Source organism: Lepisosteus oculatus, chromosome 5 (assembly GCF_040954835.1).
Source record: "Lepisosteus oculatus isolate fLepOcu1 chromosome 5, fLepOcu1.hap2, whole genome shotgun sequence".
NCBI lineage: Eukaryota > Metazoa > Chordata > Actinopteri > Semionotiformes > Lepisosteidae > Lepisosteus > Lepisosteus oculatus.
Window position 1 is genome coordinate 43,275,765 of NC_090700.1, and position 21,812 is coordinate 43,297,576.

The following is a 21,812-nucleotide window of genomic DNA, read 5'->3' on the forward strand; positions in this document are numbered from 1 at the left end:
TCTGGAAAAGAACTGCCAGACTGACTCATTATTTACTACTACATAATTTATTATGAAAGTGCCTGATCTACTGTTTGCTGTTCTTGATGTCACCGTGATCTCTGAACAGAAGCAAAGTTAAAGAGAGACTTTGCGTGGTCTGTGCTTATTTGGCTGTCTGGTGTCTTGCAGGAGCTGGAAAGCCTGAGGAAGCAGGCAGAAATCATCCCACAGCTCATGGAGGAATGTGAATCTGTCTCTCAGAAACTTCAGGTACATAGTCCAATCTCACATGGCCCAGACGAAAGATAAACTGTTGGCAAACTCAGGAATGAATTTGATGATGTGCAGTCCCACAGAAATCACTAGCTTGTGTGAAGTCCTATGGTTCAGTTTTTCATGAGTGGATTAGAAGGCTGTGCACTGTTCAGAAGTGTGGAATGTGCTGGGCTGAGATTCACACTGCTTTCTCATTCCAGAGCTACTGTATGAAACAAAAGAAACACTGTTTATACAATTGTTTGGTTTCTTCTCCAATCCAGTCATTGGAAGTCGAGTTCTGTCTTTTCACTATGCTGAAAGTGTTGCTCTTGCTGTTAAATAATACTGTACCTTACTGAGGGTCCTGCATGAAGTCAGGTTTACACGAACAGCTGCATTTCACAAGCTTAATAATGAGTGAACTCCAATTCTACTGTTTCAGAAAAGTGATTAAAAACATTTTTGTGTCCGAATTTACAAAATAATAGGAAATAGTCCAGCAAATGACAGAGTAAAAATTCTCAAATGAATTTCCACGTGAAACCTTTAAGAATATAATTTTAAGAATGATTGTGAATTACAGCTGTCTGAATGTTCAACTCGATACACAACAGACAGAAAGTGAGGGGGTGCTAAAAATGACCATCTTTATAGGTTGTTTCTCTATTGCATGGTGAGGTGATCTGGTGGCTGGGACTTTATTCTTTAAGTACATTTTAAGATTGGGACAGAACAATTGTGCCATGTTCCTGTGAAGCAATTGAGTTTCACTTGGAGGTTTCCAGCTGTGGGGCTCATGCTTCAGTCTGTGTGCTGTGGGTCAGGAGGCCCCTGTGCCCTCTCAGCAACTATGCTGTAGTTTTTCTCTTCACAGCTCCTGCCAGCCCTGATGTTCTCTAAATAGCCATGGAAAGGCAACAGGGAACAGCACCACTGATGGGCTTATTTTCTAAAGGCCCTTTTTTCTGCTCTAATGGGAGTTATCAGGATCTGACACCTCGCCACTTTAAATAGCAGACTGAAATCTGTGACTGCCGTGGTGACACCTATTAGTCATGGCATGTAAGACATGGACTGGCTGGTGACACTGCAGAAGGCAGCATTGAACACGCTGCTTGTAATAATAATGGGTGCTGTAAATTCAGATTTCTGTGAAATCTTTGAGTTGGCTACATCCCAGTGGTTGGGCATGGCTCTTTATGTTTTATTATTCCTGACAAGGCTAATTTTTTTACCCTCTTTTAGCTATTTGTGGCACAAGGGGTCAGATTTCGGATAGCTTTTACACTAGAGGGGCACATTCAAGGGAGCAAGCAGAAGGTGACACACCTACCGCAACGCTCCCATTCCCAGCTTGCCTGCTGCAACAGGTGGAAATTCACTGCAAATTCACTGTATTTGAAAGTCTGAGTTTAGTGCCCCATGTAGAAAACAAGACCTGGACAAAGGACTAAAACCACTATAAAGCTTTTTTTTTTCCATTCCACCCTTTACAGGACTGCAGCTGAGTGGCAGAGCTATTTTGTTAAAGCCCATGTGCCTGGCTTCTAGGCGGGCTGAATGAGGATGTGAAAACAACAATGGCATGCCTGAAATAGTTTCAGGAACAATGCGAACACTCCACTAGCGAACCAACCACTCCTGATCCAACTATTTAAAGGAGGAGCCTTACTTTAGATCGGGTTACAAGTGTCAGCTGGAAACGTCTTCTGAAGCCCCGCTATTGCCTGTTATGGCTGTGTTACTGAGCTGTACAATGACAGGGCTTCACAGCCGCAGAAAATCTGGATTTCCTGTGTCCGACCTATAAGCTTAAGCAAGATACGGTTAGCGATGAAGGCAGAAAATAAATCATTCCTGTACCATCTGCTTGCACCCCTGTCAGTTCTGAACCCAAGACTAATGTTGGCATTTCTGCATTGTGTGTAAACCTTTGCTCTTGTTGTTTGTCCTTGCAGGCTGCCGAAAGGAAAAATAAAGATTTGGAAGACAGGATGGAGACACTACGGGCAGACATCGACGAGAGCCACCACAAGCAGGGCCACCTCAAAGTGGAACTGAAGAAGTTCCTGGATGTTCTCGATGGGAAGATCGACGAGCTGCACGAGTTCCGACAAGGACTGTCTAAATTAGGGATCGATAACTGAGCGAGTGGATTTCAAGAGCTGTAGGCGACGGAGATAATTCATCAGGGCCTCAGATTCATGTGACACCAGTCCTCAAGCGTGTTTCACGACAGAAAAAGCTGAACAAGAAAAAGCAACTGAATGACTGCAGTGTTCCACTCGTTTGCATCTTCTTGTGTAGAGGTTCTGAATTCACTGTTTGAGTCTGAGTTGGTTCTTGCTGAGAAGCACCCTGCCGAGGAGAAAAGGGGGTTTGTTTGCTGGATAGGTGGAGGATTTAGTCTTGGATTTCTGGTAAAAAACCAATATCTAAGGAATATGCAGTTAGAATTTTTGCAGGGTAAAAAAATGTTTTTCTTAAGGGCTGAGGGAATCATGGGGCAAAATGTACAGTTTCACACAAGTAATAATCAATTTAATGTTATTCACAGTGAGATCTGAAATATACTGGCAACCTCAGAAACAAAAGACCTTGTCAGCGATTTATGGGCAGTGAACTCAGGTGAGCTCTCAGGCAGTTTTCACTCTCTGATATGCACATACTTTAACTGCACAGTGTCACAAAGTGCCTCCGTTGAGTCTCTCTCGACTGAAAGTAAAAACCTTTCAGCTGGCAAGAAGTCACTTTTCTAATACTAACTTGAGACTCAAGGATCTTTATTATTGCTATTATTTATTTTGCTACCTGACAGACACAGAATATTTTCCATTAAATTTGAAAGTGTCTGGTTTCATCTGGAACATTTAAAACAAATGAAGCAGGTGTTGGGTAAACAGATGTGCATAAAATGAGTGGAACTAATGTGAATCATCAGTTACTTTCTTTTTTATGATAGTGGTTTTAGTGTCAGGTAACAAAGACTAGTACTACTAATACGGCAGCATCAGTGAAAGTTCCATAATTTTTTAATAGTCAGAATAAATCACATCTTCATTGAAGTCTTAGAACAGATATGAACCAGTGAAACCGTCACACATTCTAATGTTTTAGATCAAAGATTTAGGACCATTATGAATGGAATTTTCCAAAGCTACTTTCTTCTTACATGTCTCATAAAAGGAAGCAATAGAATGTAGTTTGGAAGCTTTGGTAATAATTCACCGGTGCTTTGAAAACAGTTTGCAGGATTGTATGTGCATAAGACAGGAAGGAAAGGCCTTTATTGTAAAAAGACCTTACTTGATCAATGAGTAGTTTTGAAGCAGGCCATAGTTTAATGAAGTATTTTTAAACTATATTGAGATGACTACTGGAATGAAACACCCAAAACTAGGACAGTCACTTAATGAGCAAGTAATGTGTTTGGAGGATTTTGCATGTATAGTGTCTAATGGAATTTTGTTTTTTTGCTTGGAGCGTAGAAGAAAAACATGTCTTTGAATAAGTATTGACACCTGTGAAGAATGTGCTTCCCACATGAATTTGTTTTAATGGTGATGATAGAAGAAGGGTATTTCCTGCTGCAAGACTGTGGAATCGTAAGTGCTGCCACATCTGAGAAACAGAAGCCATGAGCCTTTGGAAAAGTCCCGCGAATGAAGTCGTTTTCTGAGCTTTTCATTGTGCCTGGTGCCTTTAGGTGTGCTGTAGAACTGGTTAGACCCCCAGACCCAGAGAATTGACTGCATTTCTTAAAGTTCTCTGAGAGTACAGTGCTTTCAGTTTCATGCTTGAACATTGAGATACTTGGGTCAGGAAAACAGTTTATTTGCTAAAATCATTTTTGAAGTGAAAGGTTCATGCCACAGCTGTGCTAATTAAATTCTCCAGCTCAGTTCATTCGTTGGGTGTTTCTCACTCACGGTGCTTAAGTAGCTCTGTATTTCTGAAAATCTAAAGCCTTGTGTTTACCCATCTGATGCAGTGCAATGCTGTATTTGAATATACCAGTCAGAGAACATCAACTGGACATCGTATTATAGAAGAACATGTGTGGGAAACACTCACTTGTTTTTAGAAATGTACATTTTTATCACATTCAGCAGTTTATGACACAATCAGGCTAGTGTTTGCTACAGAGGTACTACTTCTCTCCCTTCTCCAATTATACATAGTTCCTCATTTCCAAGTGCTGGAATCAGTGTGTGTTAACTGTTTTATCCAAGTCGTCTCTAATAGTACTACAATGTGAGTACATTTGGGTTCTTTCCATCCCTGTAAAAAAGGATTTGCCTTTTGTGGTTTATATTCAATTTATTGTATCATATAGAGTTGTTTATCGTTAAAATATAGTTTAATTAAAAGATGCTGCCTCTTTGTTTTCCTTTCCTAATTGTTATGGCTGAATGTCGGTCCTGTTGATCTCGGTTGAGCTTCTTGGCGGTAATGGGGAGTATTCCAATGTGCTCAGTAGTGTTACTCAGGAACATGACCTGACCTCTGGACGTCTGTAATTTAACAGCTGTGTATAATGAACTGAGGATTTTAATGCTATTAGGTTGTGTATTTGATGAGGGTATTCAAAATAACCTTGTTTAGCTTGATTCCAACGAACAAAAAAAAAAACTCAGAAGGAAGGGGGACAGGCATCATCTTTGATCATCCCTGCTTTAAATATGAATGAAAAGCTGACATTTTGTGTGTGCAGGCACTCAATTGTTTTTCTTCTTTTAAAGAGAAAAATAATAGTTCCCAGATTTCTGCTATGCTCCGATGTCAACGCCTATAATGAAGGAAAGGCATGTTGCCTTGGAAACTTGATCTGCACTTAGTCCAACTATTGATTTCATTCTTGTTGCAAATAGCAATGTAAAGGCTTTATGGGATCATGTAAAACTGCATGTGTGTGTTTTGGCACTTACTGTACATGGTGTCCCTGCTGCAGAAAGCGTTTGCATTGGGCAGAGACTGTTGTGTCTAAAAAAAGGATCAAGCAAATACCTGCAGCAATGGAATTATGAATTTTAAAAGCAGGGAATTACAGGGTGATGCATTATTTTTTTAAGGCAGAACTGCTTTAACGCAACATTTCTGCAGTGCTCAATGTCATCAAAGAAATAGTGTCTACTGTATATCGCTATTGAAGTCCTTTTGCATAGATGAGGAAAGATATCTTGTGGTCCGGTCTCCTTGTCAAAAGAGAAATGATGCCCTGCAATTAAAACAAGATTTGTAATGGCACACAACCCCAACATTTTAGCACAGTAACCCTCCCCCTGTAGTTTGAATGACCAAGACTTGTATTCAAGGCACATCTTTCCTCTGGCACTCTACGTACAAGGTTTGTCTTCAAACGGGTAAGATCTGGTCCAAACCTAACACTGGTTAGCAGCAAAATATACAGTGATGAACTGGGAGAAATAAAAAGTTAAAAATCTATTTTCCTGTGTGTAGAAAAAGGTTTCTCGCAGTTGGGAGAAGCAGAAAAATCTTTCTTTTGCATGCCTTTCTAGTAGGGTGGTTCAGATCTCTGTCAAACATTCTCAATCTGTCAGTGCGATGAGTGGGTGAGTTGGTAAAATATAATTAAGAATGTGTTGCAGAGATGTTACTGTAGGCTACCACCGCTGAGCGATCCTGTTTCCATGGCAACCCTGGTTGCTGGGATTTGTATTTGCTCTGATGGGTTGATCTGTGCTTGGGGTGCTTTCTTCCCGAGGTTGGCCCTTCTGTTCCCCAAAAAGGCTCTGAGCTGCTGCTGATGCACGCAGTCGGAGAACCGAAGCTGTTAAAAGCCTTGAGTAACCCTCGGCAAAGTGTAGGAATTCAGCCCTTCTTGCTTTAACAAAGGGGACCGATTCTACATCAGTGACCATTTCTAAAGAGTGAACAAGAGGCAGCCAAAACAGATTTCCAAAAGCTGCAGGACCAGTGTGTTGTTTCCTGTTCTGCAGGTTTACCAGGATACATCCAAGGAAGGAGACTGTTACTGGCAACCTTTACATCATGACCTGATGCACTTGTGTCATGAATAAATGCATCTGTCAACTGAAAAAATGTTGATGTAGGTGATACAATGCATCTTGTCCACGTTGCCACGTTTACCATGTTCCACACTGCGCTGCGGCTAGAGAGCTTTTGCTGGAGTGATGTGTGATGCCCAAATAAAAATTCTGCTGTTGACCCTCTGGGATAGGGACTGGCGGGTCCAAAAGACTAAACGTGCAACACCAGCCTATTGCAATTCTTGGGTCAAGTTTATCTTGCATTCAGGAAATTATATTCTCTTGTTCTACAACTATGATGTACAAGATAATAGCCTTGCTCCTACTTGAATCTCACATTCCGGAACGCCCCAGCACGTTCAGAGGTCAGGGAAGGAAGAGGAAAACTTAAGATCTAAATATTCCCCAGATATGTCCATCATGATTTCTTGTTCATGTTCAGCATCTAGATATTTGAGGCAGAAAAGATGCTGAAAACACCAAATCAGAGCACAGTTTTGTTTATTGCGCTGTACTGTACAAGCATTGCCAGTATCTCACCAGCTTTTGATTTGGCAAAGACCGTTTTACTCATCCTCATGACAACTCATACATTATGCTATGAATTCCATACTTTTTTTTTTAATCCACTTCCCTTGGCAACTATCTTGGCAGCATCTTCTACAATACTCACTAACTTAACTTCCAATACCAAACACGTCTTTTTACAATAGGCGCTCCAAAAATTAAAAATATATTTAATATCTTTGAACATAACAACTGTTTCCTCTGTCTGCCTGAGAAGATAGTCATTATACTGAATCGGGTTCAAATGACGCAAGAACTAGCCTGCGCCATTATACTGTTTTTCTTAATCCTATTAAATGTTTTAATTAAGAAGGTCCACTTTTTTCTATACAAAAAACTTTTAGACACACCTTTTAAATGAAACAATCCACTCCTTACACATTTGGAGTGAAGAATCATTTAACATACTGAAATTCTAAATATGAAGGGAAGAATATAACTGAACTGACCAAACTGGTATTGTCACATAGGTTTACAGCACAGCCTTGGTGAAACTGAAAACACAGATGAACAAAATGAAGGATATAATCCTTAAAGAGCATGTGCTCCCCTTCTGAGGTCATATCTCTAAAAGAGAAAAGCGTCTCTGTAATTTCTGCAACCACTAGATGGCAGTGCTCTTGAGAACACCTGCTCAGGGTGCAGAGACAGTTCAGCGACATAACTAGAAAGACATATGTATTTCATCTTCCTTTCCAATGAACGGCAGGAACAGATGACAGGGCTTAGAGTGTCTGCCCTACAGCTGTAGCCATCCTAGAGACTAATATTACATTTGCACACATTCAAAACAAATACCAACATATCCACAGTAATAAACTTGATGAAAATGATTCAAAAAACACAATCCTAAAGGCACTTTTCGGGTTAGTGCTGACACATCACACTGCTAAAGAAACTGAACCTGAAAAGGCTGGAAACTCCACTTATTTTAATACAAGAAAGATGAATAATCAGTGCAAAGTTTTTTTTTGCTTTCTAGTGAAGTTTCATAAAATTATATTGTTAATCAACAAACTTTTTTTACAATTCTGTTTAAATAATTAGATGCAGCATAAAAGTGTCTGAGTAAAGAGTCCTTTCTGCAAATAACACAAGACAAAATGATGACTAATTCAAAGGCAGGATTGATGATTAATCCAAATGACTCTTCAACCTTGATAAACTGCTCTCACTCCTCTTCCTCATTAAGCTCAATGAACTGAGACCAAGGACACCATTCCAAAGACCACTTGGCTGCCACATTTCATTGGATGTGCTGATATTTTCAGAGACTGACGTGCAAGAATACAGTAAACACCTTTGTATAAAGTCCAAACCATGTGATGTGGTTCCGCACAGGAAACTGCAAGAGAGATTCTGTCCCCCAGTGGGAACAGCAGCGAAAGAATGTCTGGAGCGAGCCGCAGAAAATCTAACATGCTTCAGCCCCTGTATCAGGTTTTTACTCCTGCAGATCCGTTCCGCTTTTGTTAACTGCACCCACATGAAGAGGAGTAAAGTGCAATCAGGGTGTGCAGTATGACTTACTCTATTTTCTGCATCGTACTGTCAGGACATCCATCCCAGAAACAGAAGGGCAAAGCAGGATAATGTCCTGAATGGGACATTAATTCACTGGAAGACACAACCAAGAAGGGGCAATTTAATTACACCAATGCCTAAAAGGCTTGTCTTTGGAAGGTGGGAGGAAAGTGGAGCAAATGGAGGAAACCCAAGCAAACACTGGGAGAACGTGCAAATTCTTCACAGAAGGTGCCCCAGTATGAAATCTAAACCTAAGATCTATGAGCTGGGAAGGCAGCAGGGCAACCAGGCAGGACATCAGAAAGGAAAAGACCTCCCATTCAGTATCAATCTTTAAAAGATATCGATAGCAAACACACCCTTTAAAAAGCCAATTAAGGATGAATGGCTTTCAGTACTTTTAAGACTTTCAAGACCCTATACTGGGAGCCCCCTGAAATGACATTGAGGAGGCAGCAAAGGGCCTAGCAGTCCCAGTCTCCTGACTGTCCATCCCCTTGCTCCTCACTGTCAGACTCAGAGGACACTTTCTTCATTCTCTGCATAGCAGCCTTGATACTACGCTCCAGGTCGGAAGCCGTGTCCCTGCTGCCCTCGGTCTCGGGCCCCTGCTCCACTTTCTTCAGCTTCACCCCCTGCCTGATGGCCGACAGGATGCTGTCTCTGACGTTGTCTGCTCCCTTAGTCTGGGGGCGGGCAGACGCCTCCACCTTCCGCAGGAGGCTTTGCCCTCTCTGCAAGGAGGCCAGCACTTCGTCCATGGACCCTGCAGCGGGCGGGGGGGAATAAAAGCGTGCAGGTTAATGAGCTTTCTTTCTTTAAAAGAAGCCAAGTGTCCCTTAGATGAAGAATTTAAAACTGGGTGACAGACTCCGCTATCGCAGGAGACCCGTGGCCATCACGCCACACGCTTTCACATTGCCCACTGAAGCCGCGACCTCATTCTTCTGTGAGCGATCCTTCACTGTGCTGCATGGAAGAGATCATCAAACCCCAAGACTGCCCAGAGCGATGGGAACCTTCCACTGTTCCAGCACTACTGAAGCAGAGGGAGCACAATGGAATACAAGGACATCATTGCTGTCTCCAGTAGAAAACAAACTCTAAAATGTTTGGATACCTATAAAAATAGGAGGATATATAAAGATACATTATTTTCTTGTTTTATTCTAAAGTCTCCTGTTTGGAAAAGCCAGGGTGTGAACCCCTGTGTCCAGACTGAATTCCAGTCTGATCTTCCTAAATTTCCCCCTTAATTCCCCTGATGAAACTGATTCTCCCTCCTCCTGATCTGCTGTGCAGTGGGGCTGCTGGCACTGAATGGCTATTGCGTGTCACTTCAGTGGTGGAAGCAGTTTGTCCCTTCCTGTAGGTAGTCCTTTGAAATCCTTTGGCAAGATAAGTTCAATGCAAATGCTACAGTGTAATTAAATGAATTAATTGGGGGAATCTAAGCACAGCTATTTTAATGCAAAGGTATTCCCAATGGGTTCAACCACACAAAGGCAAACCTGTGTGAACAAATTAAATAAAATGTATGTTATACGAGTAGGAAATTGTTTCCATTCACATTACCTTAACCGGTAACCACAAATATTAAAATAGCAGATGTATTATGAAGAACAGGTAATTATGGATTAACATTTCAACTAGACTCAGACAGCCCATTAGATATTTCTGAAGCTAGACATCTTCCCAGGGCCAACAACACAGGTGGAAACTACAATGTGTAAAAATTTACCCTTTTAATCCCTCGTGGTTTATAAGCTTTTGGTCCAAGAGCGTAACCCTACTGTGAGGTCATGGTGCCATGTGAAAAGCCTAATTCTGAATAGCTGAAGAATTTTCTTACAGACTAATTCTGGATATGCTGCCTTAACATTGCCCACCAATAACTGAGTTTTTTTAAATTGATTCGTTTCATTGGTGAACAGTTACTACATTTAACCCCCATGCTGCTATGTGTCCATATTTATCATTTACTTTCTGTGCCTTAAACAGTCTTTCTTTTGCCCCTTTAAAATGGTGAGGCTGAACTGGAAGGGAGCAGCTGTATTAAAATAAAGTAGCAGTATTCTGTGCATTAAGAAAAATAAATGGTTACCTATATTCTGCTTCAGGGTGTTTTTCATGCCAAATGCTGTGCCCTCTTTCTCGCAGCGGAGTGGCATGGGCTGGTCAAGCAGTTCTGGGTCAGTGGAGGGTGGGGCAGGCAGGGGAGGGGGAGGGGGAGGAGGAGGAGGGGCTGGAGGGGGCGGGGCTGGGGGTGGGGCCACTGGAGCGGCCTCATCTGGAGCCACTCCTTCAGATCTCTGTGGAAGGAAGATGTGAACTGCGATGTCGTTCTGTTTCCTCTGGTTCTTTTTCTTCAACGGCTGGGCAGACTTCCTCGTGGACACAGCTTTATTATCTTCAGCAACTGGCGTTAGGCTGACGATGGACATTGGCTGAGAAAGGTCTGACGGAGGTGCGTTTCGAACAGCAGCCTGGGGATGATGCGTTTTTAACACAAACTGCCCCTGTCTTTTCTGGAAAAAAAGGAGAGTTTAAACTATTTTTAACCAACATATTTGAATTCTATCTCCTGATTAATTGGAATGCTAGTGTACTGGGAACATTAAAAAAATATGGTTCTTATCTTAATAACATAGCAATGATCAGTTGTTTGTACTAGCAGTTAAATGCTTTGGTTGAACACTTCTCATATAGCATTAAAAATCTAAAATGTTCAGGTCCACATAAGCCTTCATCGTGAAAATCTAAAACGTAGGAAAAATAGTCTAAGGAAGCCAGAGAAGGTGCTCGGTGGCTAGGGTCAGCAACGCTCACCTCTCGGAAGGTCTTCAGCCTTGTCAGTGTCCTCTCTCGCTCCTTATCCACCCATTCCTTCTTCTTCTGATCCTCTTCCCTCTTCTTCTCTCTTTTCTGCAATACAAAGGACCATCACTTCATTTGGGGCTTTGTTCCAGGGCTTCAGTGCAGTATCTGGGGATGGCTATCACCCTGCTCACCAAGTGAATGCTGTGGTGCTGCAGGAACCGTGTTTCATTCTCCTGTGCCTGCTTGTGCTTCAGCTCGTGTGCCTCCATGCACTGGTCCTGCAAACGAGAACCAGCTGACAATGAAAGTGAGCCCTGGAGTTACAGCTGACCTCCTCTTTCCAAGCACCTGTTTTCTACCAAGTTGGCATGAGGAAAACAGCAGATCACACACTTTACAAGATGATGATAACTCTAAAAATACAGCAATCTTGCAAAGACGCAAAACGTCGTTATGGTAGCATCACAATTCCAGTAAACACTGGATCAATAACTCCTTTTCACCTGTAGTGCAGAAGCAGAGCGCTGAGTCTATACTGATCTGGAGATGAAGATAATACCCCTATTCTTAGATTCCAGGCCTTCGGAGTTTTGTAAAGAGCCCAGTGTAAAGTCTGACTCTGCTACAGCAATAAAAAGATTTAGTGTACAGAGATGTTTCATCACCGGTATTTAAAATCAAACTATGGATAACAAAAAAAAACATAACTCATCCACTCTAAAATGCTTATATTGCAATGCTAGAATAAGGAATGCACTTCATTAATACCAAACATCGTAACATTGTAAGAGTAAAAGAAACATGGGTAAGTGAGGATAATGAGGGTAAATCTAAAATGAATGGGTCCAGATTTCTTCAGTGAGACAGGTAGAAAAGAACAGTTGAAGATGGGGACTATACAGAAAAAAAAACTGAAAAATATAGAACTGAAATAAGAGGGTACAAGTTAGAATCCATGTGGATTAAATTGGAAACAGAAATTCTGAGGTCTCAAAATGTACGCTATAGATCACCTGATGCAGGCATGGGTGAAAACAGCTCACCAGAAGATGAGACTGGGAAACATATAGAAAAGGTGATATTAATGGGTGGCTTCAACTCTCCACACATAAATTGGGATATTGCGATAAGGAACACAGCAACTAATATTTATGAGGTTGAAATGGTTAAGCATTGCTTGTCTACCATTCTAAAGACACCAGTGAGGGAAATGTTCTAATACCAGGATATAATTAAGGGAGTAGCTGTAAAAGGAGCACAGTCAATTGAGACCATAATATGATATATTGCGATGTATATATTAGGTCCTTAAAATGAGAGTTTAAAACATTAAAAAAGCAAACCATAATAATGCAAAGCTAACAATGAACTGGAAACAGATGGATTACAGAAGACAGACTCCATAAACAATGTTACATATTTTTTTAAAATGTATGCTTTAAACAATGACGTGCAAATTGTTAACATACAGATTAAGTTAAGGAAAAAACTAAAAATTTCAAGAAGACTCCATAAGCCATGTAAAAAGTCTCAAAACTGATAAAGAGCAGACTGAGCTACAGGCACAGCTAAAGACCAATTTAAGAATTCCCAAAAGGCAAGACAGTAAAGAATATTCCAACAGATGCAAAAAAAAAAACATACAAAGCTTTTTTTGGCACAACTGAACAATACTAAAAACAAGTATGAGCAAGAACCTGCTATATAATAGGGAATTAATAATAAAAGATTATAAAATATATAGTATGAACATTCCAAGTAGATTTTTACAATATAAAATCAAATGGTTCGATTTGAGAGAAGACCATTCATCCCATATACAGTAGCCTACTTGGTCTTGATGTATATGCTGACCATGAAGTATAAGATGATGGAAGTAGAAGATGTCAACAGGGTATGAGCTCCAGCGGTATTGGGTCATTGTTAACTGAAACTTACATTCTAAAGGGCCTAGGATGGTTAAAAACGAATAAATTGACAAGGCCAGACTGTATTTTTCCAGTCTTACTTAAGACAATGAGTGATATTATTCATATCCCCATAAATAGGATTACCTCACCTCAGAATCTGAATGGAACATAGATATCATAGCATTGCAATTGCAATACCAATTCATAATATGACACGTTCAGCAACAAAACAAAAATAAAGATCTTCTAAATCAAAGGTACGCTGGTAATATCCAGGTAAGGAGGACGTTTGACTGGCTGGTGTGGGTGTTTAGCAAAAAGACCACGGGCGCTCGGTACCTTCTTGTTGCGCAGATAGGCCCTCCTGGAGCAGATGCCGCCTCTCTTGCTCTCCAGGCGCTGCAGCCGGCGCTGCAGGTCCCTCAGGTCCGGAGAGCTGGCGTCCCTCGGGCTCCTCCCGGCCTGCTCTGCCTGGTGCAGCTCCTCCTCGTTCTCACAGGTGTCGTAGTACACCACCTCCTCCTTCAGCTCTGCGCCCAGGCCAGCACAGAGGGCCCAGACAGACAGCACACATGCTTCATATTTCAAACTGCCAATGCATTGTTCCAGCACAAGCCCCAAATACATGGTGCAGTCTCAGAAACTGCAATTAGGAGTATCGTGTGAATAAGATGAGTTTGCACATATAGAAAACTCAACAGAAAAATACACGGCACCCAAAGAAGATATAAAGGTGTAACAAAGTTTTTAAAAGTGTGCAGGTTTGTAAAATGCATTAGACTGACATCTGTCCTTTTGGATAAAAAAACGTTTGTACATTACATTTTGCTTTTCTGACAGAGCCCATCACCACAGTGCACTGCTTAAAATGAACACATGTCTTAAATGTGCACACACACAACCTTCTTATCTCAGAACAGTAAACCCAAAGCATCTCTAGTCCGATTAAATACAACCAACTCTGGATATCCAGCACGCACAGAACTATATTAAGGAATTAATTTAAGCGGGTAGAAAAGCTTATCATAAAGCATGGCTGCAGCCAGCAATTGCAGTTCTTTACATAAGATGCTGCAGTATAAACACAGTTTAATACACATTGCAGTGTTAATACCTTTAATCTGTCTTCGTACTGTGTCTATCTGAGCTAGTAACAGCAGCTCCTCGTTCTTCAGAATTTCAAACTTCACGTCGTATAATTCCAGCTGAGCTTCATAATACTGCATCTCTAATTCATCGACGGATTCCACGCTGTCCCTTTGATCAGCAAGGCTTTCCACCTGCAAGAGCAAACACCTCTCAGAGAAACACAGCCGCTGTCTGGAAACCCGCTCTCGAAAAGTGCAACCGGGAGATTTCTTTCCTACATCCTTTGTGTGGCTCATTGTAATTAGAGATTTGTCAGTTAATGGTATTTAGTTTAACAGCTGGCCTCTGCTTATTCTGAACAAGAGCAAGAGCAATGAAATGACTTGCCCAATCACTGTGATGCTGATACACATCAATCTCCAAAATCTGTTTGCCTAAAGAGTCTAATCTATTCACACCCCTCTGAATGATTTTCTGACATACACTGTTTTAAGATTCTAGACATTTCTTGTAACTCACCATAAAGAACAACAGCCAACAGCTTAAGAGTATACAACACAAAACTAGATATTTTCTAAAACAGGAAAAACAGCAAAAGTGGCCTCTTTTCTTAAATGGAAAAAGTCTACCTCACAAAAAAAAACCTTCACACAAACTGTTTTATCATATAAAAGTGGCTTAGTAATGACCATGGCCAATATTTCTTCCAATAATTCTGGGAATTAATTAACTTCAATACTTCTGTAGGAATCAAAATGCAGCCTAACAAGCAACTGTGTTTATATAACCTGGAATCCTGTTTTCAGCAGATTGAAACAGGCACGCCAGCTTAAGAACAATAAACTCCAATGACAGAGAAAAATGGAAGCAATACGTCAGCTCTACCTACAAAATCAAGCGGTTTCCCAGAACGTGTAGGCGTGTGGGTGGGTGCAAACTGGTCAATAGCTTTCTTGCTAAAATTAGGGCATTAAACAAGAAGAAATGGGAAGGGCACACTGAAAAACAGAAAATTGGTTTGACTGGAAGTGATACAATACCTCCATTAAGCATCAAAGTGAAATACTCAGAAGATACAGAGATACTAAGATTGTCAATATGATGCAAATCATTTTTTGCCAGTCACCCCAAATCCACTGAGCATTTCAGATGAACACAGTCTTATTTAATAAGAAGTATGAAATCTTAAAAATAAGAAATATATAAATGCATTTATATAGAGTAGAGGGGAGGATGTGGTAGCAACCCAAAATTTTAAAAATTCAAGGGTTTTTATTAAACTGCTCCCAATTATATCTGGAGATGGAGATACCCAGCTCCTACAATGTGATCTCAGCCCTGTAATGCCCGCTGTCAGGCTACACAGCCCAGGAGCTGAGCCTGACCCTAGCAGGCATCAGCTGAGTCATTCTGGAACACATGACACACATCACAGCAGGCGATTTTTTTGCCAAGAACACTTTTTTTTTTGTGAGCATCTCAAAAAAGCCTGGCAATTCATTACCAGGGGGACTTGAACCAAAAACCCCTTGAACGTCTGACTCATTCTGCAGTGTCTCAGACTGCGCAAGCCACCTCCACCAGCCATCCAGCCCCCTGTCCTTTGGATTCAAGCACACGGTTCGGGAATAATCTGCACACTGGCTGTATGGGACTCCTTACACTTTTCCTGATGTCCTCCTTCTTGCGGTTCAAGCACATTTCCTTTGCTCTCATGTGCTGCAGCATCTCTTTGGCCTGCATGAACTTGAGCTTCTCCAGCCTGGGAGAGGCCGAGGCCCACGCGGCAGGGCCAAACCTCTGTCTGTCCTCCTCCATCTGCTTCAGCATCCCTGCAAACACAGAGAAAGATGCTCCTGCAGGTGAGCACAGAGAAAACCACTGTAACATCGAACTTCTCTACAAGGAATCCACTTCTGCCAGACCTAATGCACATCACAAGAAGGAAGCTCTGATAAGACTTTAAGACTTAGAATACATTTTACATCACCCCACTGGAGGGACAGATTGATGATCTTAATCTCTGCAAATGGTAGGTCATAAATAAAGATGCCCTCTTCTTCTGATACTCTATTAATATGCGTTTACGTTGTATCTCATACTGTATATAATTCTGAACACATCCTCCATTTTGATACTTTTATTCTATTTTTCAGAGCTTCTAGCGCCCACTTCTGTGGTTGATTAACAGAGGCTGATCCCTGCCAGTCAAGAGCGTGGAACACTATGGAAAATCAGTTTGATTGCACTGATCAGCAGATGTGATCAACCAGCAGCTAATTTTCAGACAGCCAGCTCTGCATTCCAGGGGGCAGAAGGGAATGCATCAGTAATTTCATTTGTTCTGAATTCTAAAACCCGATGTCACAGACCGCCCTGCATTCTGCATCAAGGTCTGTGGGTTGCCCGTAGAATTTGCACCCGAGAAACAAAAGCTTTGACAGTTAAAAGGACCAACAATCTGTGACTCCTGCACACATTTACAGCATAAGCTAAAACAGATTAGCCACGCAGAAGTTCTGTTGTCAGGTTGTCAGGGCTAAAAAATGGAATCTGACACAATTTGATTTTCTACACTCTCTACATTGCTTTTGGCAATAAGAACAATATCGACGTTTTACCAAGCTGATGTACGCAGAGCTCTACTCTCTACGCAGAGTGAGGGACACAAACCCCACTAAACTACCTGCCAGAGCCTTTGATGTTTCTACAAAGTAGTTCACAGTGATGTCCTGAATGGAAGACACAGCATCTTGAGCTCTCTTCCTCCACTCCTCCGCCTCCTTCTCCAGAGCCTCTATTCTTTTAGGACCCAAATCCTCGAATTCCAGGGATTTCTGAAAACCAAAAGCCCAAAGTAAGACATCAAAACCATTCTTTTACTTTGCAACAATTCATCCACAAATACACTGCACGCTTTTGTCCAAAAAAGCACAGTGCTGGGTGAAATCAGTGCTCACACTGAGAAGTAACTATGAAGTATCTGCTCTGCTCCGCGTAAGTATGTGACAGCATTAATAATGAACTCAAGTTAAGCAAAGCTCAAACTCCACTGGCCTGTCAGAAAACATCTGTTAAGTAAAATATTTAGATTTAATTCTTTTCACCAATGTGTTTATGTGGCACAGAAACACGCCATTAACTGGAGGCTGACAGCGATGTCAGTCTCTCTTGTATGCTCGATATGTCTTCTCTGTCAGGATGACCTGGTATTCACTGAAGCACATGATTGCATCAAGAGATTACAGTAGCCTTATTCTCTTTAATTCACATTCTTTCCACATAGAGGACTACTACTGTTTTAATATTTAAAGCACTTGTAATACACATCTTTTTCTGTTGGATTATAAATTAACATACAAATTTAATATCTCAAGGCCTTGAAGATAAGCGTGGACATTTGAACCCATTACTAAATTCAGCTTTTTTGGTCTGAGATCTACAGTACAAATAATGTAAATACCAATCACATAAATACATAATTCAGAAAAGACAGGTTTCTTCTAATCTATCATTCATCCTATTTTACATTGACACCTAGTGGAGCAGCTACAGTTAAGATCAGTTTTTAAGGTAAAAGAGACATTATGTAGCACATACATCAAATAATTAAGCACATAAACCTCCACCGAGGTTTTAAATTCTGCTACACTAATACAATTCTGCTGGTCTTTAACGAGATTTAAGCATGACCGTACCATTATCTCCATTTTACACAACATAGCCAGCTCCCTCATGTCACGGAAGGGCTGGAGCAGGTACTGATACAACTGTGTTGCCACGGTAACTAATTCCTTGTAAGCCTCATCCTCTTCTTCATAAATCTTTAACAGGAGAACCATCTTGTCCGCAGCTTTGTGTTGTTGGAGTATCTGAAAGAAAATATTTATTTTTTTTATAACTGGATTCATTTAACTGCTACTTGTAGATCTTGTGACCAATCTAATCACCATGGGCTTTGGTTGCTTTCTTACAATTACAATACTGGATGCTTGAATATCTGCCAGTCTACATCAGGCTTCACCAACTCTGGCCCTGGGGATCCAGTATCTCAGGACCTGGGTCAATTAATCAAGTGATTTGTTAGATTGAGTACTTCAGAGATCATTTGGAACAAAAATCTGCATACTCTTGAGCTATAAAGGACCACAGTTCCCTTATTTGAACAATTGATATATGCTTAACTAAACAGTAACTTAAGTAACTGAAATAAAGTGTGTTCATTGTTTTGCTAAAAAGGGTGATTATTGTGGCCTATAAGATTAACTGGAATGGGGCTCTCTAGTAAAAAGGTTGGAGACCCCTGGTCTACATAACTAATGTTCATTTATGCCCATGTGAGCATTTATGAAGGGCTATTATTTGTAAAAACAGATAAATAAACAAACATTGCTAAATTAATTAAAGCAATAACAAGGAACCAAAGACGTAACTACAGATTTCTGCAAGAACAGTGCAATTAAGGAATTATGTCCTTCTGCTATGTTGAGTTCCAGCCTTAAACAGTAATTCCTGTTCTTGTTCAAGTTACACAAACAAGTTTAGGTTCCTTATATATCCAACACTGCATCAAGAGAGAAGTCTTATTCAATTATATAATGCTATGCACTCTTTGTGAAACACTGCAAATGTTACTTACAATATTATATTCCTAATACCAACTCTCCAACCCCAGTACATAGAGGTTTTTTAAATTAGTATTTTCTGATTTAAAAGGCTTAGAATAATTTTGCTGTGATCAATTAAGAAGCAATTTTTATAAATGGTCATTTAGAGATCACATGGGCCCATGATCTTCGTACACATCAGCCCCACAAAGTTCTATATTCTTTTAATTGGACAGATCATTTATCTGATCAAACTTTCTGGTCTTTCCAAGTAAAACTAACTGGACTGAGGCTCTTCAGAACAAAGGCTGGTGATCCTTGCCTTCTATCATACAGATCCCAGAATTCAACTTTTCAAGAAAGAGCAAATCCAATCTCCCCTGCTTGACTAGTGTAAGAAAAAGGGAGCAGGTGGGAACATGGCACATGCAGAGTGAATAACTGTAGGCTTACAGGCTACATTACCACCTGGAATGGCACAAGACTGCCCTGAAACCAATTTCAGGCCCATGGTTCTTCTCTGCCCTTGATACACAGGTATGTACACCACTTTCACAGTCTTATCAGCACCACATTTCCAAAAGTAAGTAAGCACCCTGCAATCTTGCATGGGTCAAATAATGAGCTTAAATGAAGCAGCACCAGGAACAGGTGAGGTAGTGAGAGTGGTCACTAGGATATATTGACTTCCTGAGACCAAAGCTTCAGTATCTAATCTTCAAATGATTATTGATAAGATAAGATCACTTTATTTCCATAAACAATTTCTTACATTAGGAATTTGCCTTTTCGCATACCCCAGCTTGCTCTCCATGAGACAAACAGGCAGGGAGAGAAGCTTGGGGTCAGAGCGCAGGGTCAGCCATTTATACAGCACCCCTAGAGCAGCACTGAAAATGAAAAAGCCAGAGGGTCTTTCCTAATCTGAGAGACTGACTACATCAACTTTATTCCAGACATGAAAAGCAGTGCCATATAGGAAAACATTTGGAGGATGATTGTCTTCATTTGCAATAGAAAATGTCAAAGACCTACTGCAGCAGGAATGTGATTCACTCTAAAGGATTGTGCAAAGGGAAAGTTTGCTTCTTGAATCACTTCAGGCACAACACGTTTTCCCTTTCAGTTTCTATATGAACCAGCGCACCAGCTTCTGTCACTGCAATGCTAACTTCGTCAAAAGATCCAAACTGTACTGTATATCACAAGACAAGCACAAACACTTAAAGGCTTTCAAAAACTGTAGCCTGGTTTTGTGTTGGGAGGTTCTGAAAGACAGGAGGGAAACCTGTACCGCTCCACAGCCAACTGACTGTTGACTGTCATCTTCTTCACTCTGTCACTTTTTGTACCCAGACCTCACTAGATATTAGTTTGTTTAGTTCTATTATCAATTTGAAATGTCATATTCCAGCAGCAGTAGACAAAACGCTAAAAGAGATGTTGCCTTGGGACGGACAGCTCGGGGGACGGAAGACAGAAGTGGGACACACAGCAGGCTGACAAAGCATCGACGAGACTCACCTTTCTAAGCTGCTCTCGCGCCCTGACCACCTGGTCCTCCATGCTCTTCTTTTTAAACTCGTGGAGGTTTTCGAAGTACTCCTCAACGTCCCGGCAGTCCTGCGCGAACAGGCAGTCCAGCACGATCGTGCGGCCGCAGATGTCGACGGCGGTGCTGAAGTATCTCTCCAGCTGGCGGCAGGGCCAGTCCAGGTCCATGTCGGGCTCCTCCAAGCCAGACGGCCTGCCCAGGAACAGAAGGTCCCATAGATTCCCCACCTCAAAGGCCGACAAGTCGGGGAAAAAGGCCCCCAGCACGTCGCTGACCCCCGTCAGCTGCCGATGGACATTTCTAAGATCGCTGACCGAAAAGAGGCCGGCCCAGCTGGTCTGCGTGTCCGCCGGAGCCTGCTCTTCCCTGCGCCTCTGCCTCTGCAGGGTCCGGTTGTGACAGGTGACGGCGAACTTGCACTCGATTACATTCCACTGGACGATGAAGCCCAGCTTAAAAGTCTCGTTTTCTTCAAAGACGTTGCTCTTGATGGCTACCCAGCCGTCCAGGCTGTCCAAACGTTCGTAGTCCATGATCTTCCAGCTCATCGAGACGCTGCATTTGGCCCAGAGAAGTCTTTTTCCGGAGACCTAGCGCTGTTGTTTACGCGTTCCGCCATTTGTACTACGTCATTGCCCAGTTGTCATCTTTGAACACCTGACTCACCCGTCACGTGCTCAGAAATGGCGCATGGATGAAAGCTTGCTCTTCATCTGAGAGGGCTTCATTTAAAGTTGAGCTTTATGCGTTTTCGAAGTAGCATTGCATATACTCACCAGAAATGCCTTTAGTCTAAATATAAGTATTTTTATTTTTATATCTTCCCTTATCTTTGTGATGCCATATACCGTAGTTTTCAAAGCAGTGGTTATAATATCTTTTTTTAAATCATTCTTAATAAAACCTCACCATTCTAAACAAAAAAAGTTAACAATTAATTATGAAATATTAAAACCATAACTGCATGTCAGTGTATTCCTGGTAACCGCTGTCGGAACAGATACAACGAGACTCAATTTTATACACTGCAAGAGCTGGGTTGAAAAATTGCTTTTTACAGTATATCTTTGCAACCGCACGTTTTCCCCACGTTACAACATCTATACAGTTAGTCTATACGGTAAGCGTCTATTCGTTAAACTATAGCTGAAAAAACATGTAGCGTGTTTTAATGAAGTGATTTGAGAGAAAAAAAAATGTTTGGTTTGGAATCTAAATAATTTCATACATTTTACATATGCACTTGAATAACGTGATTTATGTTAATGATTCACTCTGTAAATAAGGATTCCTAACCACTGCACACCCATGTCCCCGTATGGACAAGGCGAATGCCTTTAAATAATTGTAAATATAAGTCTCAATGAAAATGCATTAGAATGTCTGACTTCTGTTTTAACATGAATGAGCTCTAGAATCAGAGTTCACATCAACCACACTCGTTAGATCGAAGTATTTTAGAGCAAACGTTAAGCTTTACTGCCCA

The 21,812-nt window shown here is 41.2% G+C and overlaps 2 protein-coding genes across 2 annotated transcripts in view; one reads left to right on the plus strand and one right to left on the minus strand.

Annotated features, from left to right (window-relative positions):
* The window catches only part of homer2 (homer scaffold protein 2), a 45,157-nt gene extending 40,547 nt beyond the window's left edge, over positions 1-4,610 (plus strand). Inside the window, exons 8-9 of the mRNA XM_015342954.2 lie at positions 172-252; positions 2,199-4,610. Coding sequence (XP_015198440.2) covers positions 172-252; positions 2,199-2,387 — 270 coding nt within the window. The 3' untranslated portion in view covers positions 2,388-4,610. The remainder of the gene's footprint in view (positions 1-171; positions 253-2,198) is intronic.
* Positions 4,611-6,735: 2,125 nt separating this feature from the next.
* On the minus strand, positions 6,736-20,971 carry LOC102698271 (WASP homolog associated with actin, golgi membranes and microtubules). Its single transcript, XM_015342952.2, has 10 exons — positions 20,296-20,971; positions 17,863-18,036; positions 16,851-17,001; positions 15,827-15,996; positions 14,190-14,355; positions 13,415-13,605; positions 11,357-11,443; positions 11,175-11,270; positions 10,450-10,873; positions 6,736-9,111 (listed from the first exon to the last, which is right to left on the minus strand). Exons 1-10 carry the CDS (start codon positions 20,872-20,874, stop codon positions 8,810-8,812), a joined length of 2,340 nt encoding a protein of 779 aa, XP_015198438.2. The 5' UTR covers positions 20,875-20,971; the 3' UTR covers positions 6,736-8,809.
* Between the last annotated feature and the right edge of the window lie 841 nt (positions 20,972-21,812).